An 8,377-nucleotide genomic window follows, 5' to 3' on the forward strand; every position below is an offset into this window, starting at 1 on the left:
GTATCAGTTAAGATGTAGCTGGAAGGTAAATGCACAAGCTTTGCTTTACTTATTTGTTTTATTACTATTTATAATATATGTTAGAAACCTATTTAGTTCTCATGGGTTAATATATATGAGTACATTTCCTTTTTAGATTTCAGTTATCACAGGATGTTCTTATCTGTTACTTTGTAGCTTCCAACCAGTAGATGTTTTTTTTTAATAACTAGTTTACTTCATCATTTTAATTAATGTTAATAACTTCAAATTTTCTGAGTTGCCTAAATATATATTAGTTTGTTGTTCTATATACATACATTTAATTTTTCTTTGTACACTGAATGTTACTCGTTATAACCAATTTTTTGAGGTATTTGCTCTGATTAATGAATTCATGGATTTCATATTTATGTTATATTTATCAACTATGATATAATTAAATTATTATCATGATAGGTTTATTAAACTTTTATTGTGACATTCACCTTCCCAATTCCATTTTAATTTTCTTTCATTTCATTGTTAATAATAGTAATGATTTGTTTTCATGTCTTTCTGTACGTAGTATGTTATTGTGCAGTTTATATTAATGAAACTATAAATTACCTAATTTTTTTAAATAATGAAGTAAATAAGTTCCTTTGGAAATGTTTGTCAGTTTTAAGAAATTTAAATTACCTCTGCAGTTTATTTTTTCCAAACCATTCCTACATTTTATTGACTATTTCTTTTTATAGTTTTTTATGCATGTTTCCAGTTATTGTGCAAATTAAAGTTAAACTTTAAAATTTTTTCACTCATGTTTTGGATGAAAAAGCTTTAGGTTGCAAAATTCAAATATCACTGATTTAAAGACTGAGAGATTTGTTAGTTTGGATTATCCACCTGTCTCTAGAGTTGGTATTTTTATTAATAGTGGAGGGGATATACTGGTGGGGAAGTGGTCTATCTGAGCCTGTCCCATTTAATGTAGGTTATGTTAAAGACAATGTTAAGTGTGCCCATTGAAGAATTAATACTTCCTGTTTTGTTTTGTGTCCTGAAGTTAAGTTGTTGATGACTTTACTGTTGAGTTCTTAATTTAAATCTCAATCCTTTTTTTTTTTTAAAGGCAGCTAGTTAAATAGAGATGAAATTAGCCTTATTTCAATTACTAAGTGTTTGGTTTTCATTGAGTGGTTATTTTGTTAACAATGATTCGATTAGATGTTTTAATTGTTAGTTTATCATACAGGGATATTAAATTTTTATTTATGCCTTGAAACATTTTTAGAAGTGTGTTATGATTTATTTGATAGAATGTTAGATCTTGCGAAGAAACGAAGGCCTCACAGTGTTCATGAATTGGTGATTTCACGAAGCCACGGGGAACCCACTAATTCATGGAGGTTTCATAGAAAAAGGTCTGTGTCAATGATTTGAGATGTTATGTTCCTTAACTTATTTTAAGGATTCTCATTAATAATTAAGAAAATTTATTAAAACTATAAAATTTCGTATGACAGATATGTTTTTTCTAGTTATATAAATAAAGTTAATAAAAAATAATTCAATCTAAATTCAAATCATTTTATTTTGGATTATAATTTGTTACCTTTGGAATGATTTGGCATTTATTCAAGTAAATTTAAGGAAATTATTATGTTTTATTATCATTGACTATTCAATTTGAAATTTTATGTTTTTAATACTCTGTATGTATATATTTAGTACAGCTATTATACACTATTGTAGAACTGTTTAAATTATTTTGTTAAAATAAAAAACAATAACTCTTCATTTTGACTGGAGACCATTTTATTAAGATCTTGGATTATGAATTATTTTTTTAAACTTGTATTTTTAATGATCATAAAAACTAGGTTAAAACTTTAATCTGTCATCTATTTTATTTCTACATTTATGTATGCCAAATGCCACATATACTATTCTGCTTTAGAAAATTCATTTGAATGTTTTTCCATGTAATTCACACATACCCAACCACATAACTATGTGTGTATGTGTGTGAGTGCGTATGTTACTTTTTTTTTTTTCCTGTGCTAACCTAAAAGAAAATATATTCATATTCAAGTCAGGTATATGTCATGTTGATTATATCAAGGTTTGTATGTGTAAAAGTGACCTAGTGAATTATATGGAATTCCATCTCCTTGGAACAAGTAATAATTATGATATGGTAATTCACTCTATTTCTGTTTGTAAGCCTTCACTATGTGACATGTGCAATGAACTTTAGTTATGAAAAACTTATTGCATCAGGTCATCATAAGAATAGATAAAACTGACTATGTAAGGAACTGATATAACTGGGATTGAGTGGCTTGCGAAGACTTGTATCTAGAGATGTTCATCTGTTATACTGAAGTGGGCTCATAAACAATGTGTTATATAAAAGTTCTTTCCACAATATAAACGTTACGGTTACCCAAATTTGCTGCACAAAGTTAAATTGTTTTTTTAAACTTGTTACTTTTGAGGTTTGTTTACATATTATATTCGTCATATGGTGGTATATTTTTCATTGATTGCTTTGGATAGTTCTAGGGTATTTTATTATATAAAAAAAAAAAAATGTTATATTGAAGTTCTTTACATCGATTCTCCACTGTAATATAATAGATGTGTCATGCCTATTAAGATTGACAAAATGGATATATTAAAACATTAAGAGTAATCGGTGAACTATTTGATATGACTTAACAATGAACAAGCCTAGATAAGTATACTGAGGATAGGGGAATACACCGAAATATTATTGTATAGGTCAAATGGATTTAAATAAATGGAAGAGATGAATGAAAGATTTGTTTTCATTTTTTTTTTTTTTTGCTTTGCCTTTTCTCCGAAAGAATTTGTTTCAGCTTGAAGTCAGTACTTAATATGGTTTTATAGTAGTGTGTGATGAGATGAGGGTTATTTCTGCATAGATGTCAATCATATTCTCAACGTGATGAAGCTTCTGGGGCTTTAAATCAATACTTTACTGTTTTAGTTGATTTTGTCATACATCTACATGTACTTTTATATCTGTAATGATATTACAAATATATTTTTTCAAAACTCACCATTCTTTTTTCGAAAAACGATCAACCATCATTTTGTCTAAATATTATGTCAAATATCACTTATTCATTCGTTATTATTGACTCAACAGATGCATGTAGTGGTCACTGGCCTACTCAATTGCCTTTGCCCAGTCTGTTGGCTGTACACCTGATGGATATTCTATTTTTTCTTAAATTTTCTTTTACATTATTCATCAAAGTTGCCTTCAGTCTTCCCCTAGACCTAATCCCATCAGGGTTTCTATGATAAAGCCTTCTCGTTGTCCTCGCTTTGTCCATTCTCAGGATATTCCCTAACCATCTCATATGCTGAACTCGAGGACAACTGAACTCCTTTTCCATGGGAAAGGATGAAATGGCAAAATTGGAAATGAGACTTGAGGACAACCCCAATAAACCCTTATAAATGAATGTTAACCTTCCCATTGTTTGTATGAAAACTATTTTAGATATTAAAAAGCAAAACCCTTTTATCTATGTTAAACTAGTAATAATAAAAATTAATACTATTAAGTTTTCTACTGATGGAAAAATAAATGTCCATAAATATAGTTATTTTTATTGTACCTTAGAGATAATGCAGAAGAGACTGGGCCATCTGCAGGTGTCATGGAGCGCTCAACATCTGCAACCCGTGGTGGATTGGTATCTTCATTGAAAATAAATATACCTGGAGGGATATACCAAACTGTTATTCATACAGAAATTAATGATGTCAGGGTAAAGTATTGTTTATTATTTTGTATTTAATGATGTTACGATCCTACAAGAACCTGGGCCTCTCTTAGATCCTTACCTTTCACCATTCTGACCTGTACCGGGCAAACATACCCCATCTTCTAATGCCTATCTTTTTCAAAGTATATTCCACTTCACCCAGCCTCCTCAAGCGTTGTCTTTTCCTACTACATCTTCCACCAGGTCGGTCTTCAAGTTCGCCTTTGGGGATTGATTCCCTTCGGTATAGCTACTACATGACCCAGCTATCTGATTTAGCTACCTCTCACTATTGACAACAAATCTGGTTTCTTGTACGTTTGATGCAACTTCTCGTTGGTGTGGATACTCCATCCCAATGTACACACCATGGGCCATAGATCCTACTCAAAACATCTCTCTGCAGCCAACAACTTGCAAATACGGATGCCATAATCTTGCCAACCAACTTTTTAGTTTTTGGTTGACATTCATCTGCTGCTGTCCACTCAGCTTTTTGATTGAGGCATGTAGTGGTAGATCCATGTTTCGTCTATTGTCACATACCGATGCAAGAAAACCTTTTTATTTTGCTTGAATAGCTCCGAACAAAGCTCAGAATTGTTTATGTGTTGTTGTTTCTAGTCTGGTGTGAGCAAACACGACACCCACTTCGAAAGCAACTTGCTTTAGATCCAATTTTCATGAAAAATTGTAAAAACACTGCCTTCTAATATCTTCAAGGTGTTAGCTATGTGACATAACTTCATTTTACAGTCTTTTAAAACTGTTTTGTAGAGCAACTGCCGATTTTGGGTGCCAGAGCATTCAGTATCATTAGTGCTTTTACGACTCTGTTTAAATTCAGCATAACAGTCAATAATAGTTGATATCCCTGGTGCAAAGTCCTCGAATGCTTATCAAGCCACTGTTTGGTTTCAACAGTATTTTTACCCATCAAAAAACAGTGTTTAATCAACACACAAAATTCCTTTCTCTCCACTGTCTTGAAAATTACAAAACTGGTATCACTAAAACAACTGTAAACTCTAAAATTGAAGTTTTGACACATACTGTTTGAAGGTTAGTATTACCTGGAAATTAGTTAATGTTGTCATATATATATGTCAGACCGGGGGACTTATTCTGTGATTTGTTACATAGGATGTGAGCACTTCAAAAAAAGTTTACAACTGATTGGATCATAGGGGGGAAAGTTAGTAATGACGTTGTTTACCATGAAATATTTGAGGTGGCGGAGAGTATTGAAATGCTAAACCTTTGCAACTATTTTTGTTCTTGACTACAGCCCTGATCATGTTCTAATTCACATATGGTCAATCATCTATATATTAAATAATTTTCTTCATATAATTTCTCTAAAGTAGATTATTCTGTTTTGCCCTAATTTTTTTTTTTATTAATTTCAGGAACTGATCTCTACTGTGCTTTACCGTTTAGACCCTGCTCCACGAGAGTTTCAAGCATCATATAGCTTACGCATTGTTCACCCATCCTCTAATGGAATATTTTATCTTCATCCTGATCTTCCTATCTCACAGGTTTGTTTTAGATGCAGTTGTATTACATAAATAAGTACAATGTTTCCTGAAATAAAATTGATATCTGACCAATATGATAGTCACAATATTAATTCCAATATGAACGATCTTTACTAATAAACATCCATATGAATTCTTTATTTGATTTTAATTTTTTAGCTTTAAGTGTGAATTGACATCTGACAATTCGAAAGTAAATATTGGTAAACAGCAAATGTGGGAATATTTGTATGTGAGGATATGGTATATGTCAAAAGCAGAAGTTGACTATTAACAATGTAATCCTCGAATCTGTTCCAGCCAATTAAGACAAAAGAAGAAATCAATCAACTTTCATGCTTAATTTATTTGTTTTCTAATTGGAAAATTGTAGTTGTGTCATGGAATATGTTATTTTTTCCAGTTCTAAGAATAGAAATAGAATATTATTGTCTTTTAAGTTAACTTTTTATTACGTGTAGTGCCCACATAGTCCAGGAAATTATAACCATGGAGCAAAAAAAAAATAATTGTACAAATTATTAATTATATCTGTTAACAGGATTAGACCATGAAAAAAATTAATAATAAATATATCCAACCCGGATAGGACCAAAATGTTGTGGCGGGTAAGGGTTTGTTTAAAAGGAACCTTTCGTAGCCCAACCATGAATGAACTGAAAAAAAAAATAAATAAACTGCCCAATTTTGTTATTGTTATATTTTAAGTAAGTGTACATATTAAATGGAAGGCATTGAAAACAAATTATACAAACTAGAAAAAAAAAGGAACCTAACTAAGCTTATATCTATTACAAAATTATATTGAAGTTGAAGAAAAGAAAAAAAATGTTCCACCTGGATGAAAGGTTTCGTCCTTCCAGTTTTTCAACTTTGCAGGTTTGGTCCGCCATGAGTGGTCGTTTACTCATTCCGATGGTAGAAGTCTTCTAGAGGTACAGTCTGCAGGATTATCTTCTAATTTAATATGGCTCCATTGAGGCAGTTTGTAATGTTCAGTTTTTAACGATATGGTGAACTACAAATGCATTTATACGCTCAATGGATGTCCTAAATTTGGACAGAATTTCTGATATATCATTTTGTAACTTGGGCCTGTCATATAGACGATCATTTAAAGATTCTGTAGCAGTTCTGCACAATGTATCGAAGATTAACCAGATTTTGACTTTTCTGGCTTGTTCCTTAAAAACAGGGTAGTGGAGTATTGTACAACAGGTTGTTACTTCTCCTGCAGATACAAAGCGCATGTGTCCAAGGTCAAGATAGTCCTTCATGAAGAGATGATTTTACTCTTTTAACAATATATTCTTGTTCAATTTCTTTTCCAGATTATACAAGCATTTTAGTGCTTGGTCCTTTGGGTTTTGCAGGGAAGATATGTTTTCTATCAAGGGAAGAGAGACCCCAAATCGTTCAGAGTTCAACCTGTAATGTGCTTAGCCTGACCCCACTGCACCTGGAGATTGAAGCACAAGCTCTGAACACTATGTACAGGCTTGTTCCAATGCCCTGACTCTGGCAGGACATGGAAAAATAATTCAGCAGATAAATGAGGAAGGGTCCTTTCCATGCACTCAGACTTACAAATCCGCAAATATAAAGGCACTAAACTAAGTGTCAAAATTTATAAAATAAATATACATAAACTGAATTAACATTAATTGCTATATGGAGAGCTCCCTAACAGCCCAAGGCTTAGGAGCTGGCATCTGGCAGGGTGATAAGCCATCTATTCTCTTAGGGAGGTACATCTAATACTCTCAATAAACCAGTACTCTTATAGAGGAAGGGCTCTCTTGTAGAATAAATTAAAATCTGCTCAGATAGCCAGGCAGCATTAGGGATACTCAGCAACCACGTCACTCGATCCAGAGTTGTTGAAAACTGTTAAGCAGCACTATACAAACTCGCATGCATTAATAAAGTCAGCATTGAATGAGTGTTGGGTCACTGCAGTAACACTGGCATCGAACATTCTGACAGACTTGCAAGGAATGACTTTCCTATAACTCCTGAGCCTGTTTGGCATAAGGCTGAGCTATGCTAAAAGCACTCTAAAGGCAGCTTATGGATTAAGAGCCATGCGCCATGGACTTAACAAAAGACTAAGACAAGCTAAGCTGTTCCTAGATGAACCTCATAGCGGCCAAAGCGACGAACTGCTTCGACTGGACAGGAGCTCTCTTAGGATAATTACAGGGATCTATACAGGTCACTGTAGATTAAATAAACATACGTTTAACCTCAAGCTAACAGAGTCACCCCTGTGCAGTTTCTGCATTCCTGAGGATGACACGCCATACCACCTAATATGATGATTCTTAGAATCTTCAAACCATAAGCTCTAACAACCTCACCACAATGTTGTGTTAATCTCAACATTGTTGTAATGTTATTGGCACACAAGGCCTTATTGGCCATAGTACTTGTGTGCCAAATTTAAAAAAAAAAACCTGTAATGTCTTGTCTGATAATGTTTCCCCACGTAATCGTCCTCTTCTGATGTTGTTTTTACTACATTGACTTCCTTAATGACTCCAAATTTATCTGTTATTGCGTTGAGTCCTTCTCTCGACTGTGTTAGGAAAAAGGAAGATTTGGGAGAAATAGGAACAGACTTCATAGAACTAGGATTGGCAGAAACACGCCTTGTGCACTCTGGACTTCAGCAACTACAGTGCCTAGAAAGACTTCTCCTCCTCCAAAAATGGTTCCCAAAGATACGGGGTTTGTAAGATCGGGCTCAGAATGTATTATCTCTTCGTGATCCACTTGGTGAATCCATATATCGTGATTTTGGTTGCACAAGCCACAGCGCCTCATAAAGGTGCTATTACAGTTGGTATCTGCTGGATAGACAATTGCTTTCATTGGTAGAGAGCATGAGAGAGTTTACAAACTGGACAAGCCAGACTGTTATGAAGACATTTACTGGTTTCAGAGTGATACGGCGGGTAGGGGTTCTAAAGGAACCTTTACTAGCCCAAAGAAAAAGAAAAGAAATGCCAAATTTTGTTATTTTTTGATTTTTAAATAAGTAAACATAATAAAAGGAACACAAAGTAT

The 8,377-nt window shown here is 33.1% G+C and overlaps 1 protein-coding gene across 1 annotated transcript in view; it reads left to right on the forward strand.

The window, feature by feature from the left end:
• Positions 1-308: 308 nt before the first annotated feature.
• Fak (protein tyrosine kinase 2 Fak) overlaps positions 309-8,377 on the forward strand; it is a gene marked incomplete in the record, with an annotated part of 76,169 nt that continues 68,100 nt past the window's right edge. The window contains 4 exon segments of the mRNA XM_067046124.1: positions 309-352; positions 1,281-1,385; positions 3,623-3,770; positions 5,177-5,308. Coding sequence (XP_066902225.1) covers positions 324-352; positions 1,281-1,385; positions 3,623-3,770; positions 5,177-5,308 — 414 coding nt within the window.

Source organism: Halyomorpha halys, unplaced genomic scaffold (genome assembly GCF_000696795.3).
Source record: "Halyomorpha halys isolate HHAL.00 unplaced genomic scaffold, Hhal_1.1 Scaffold384.1, whole genome shotgun sequence".
In the NCBI taxonomy this organism is placed as follows: Eukaryota; Metazoa; Arthropoda; class Insecta; order Hemiptera; family Pentatomidae; genus Halyomorpha; species Halyomorpha halys.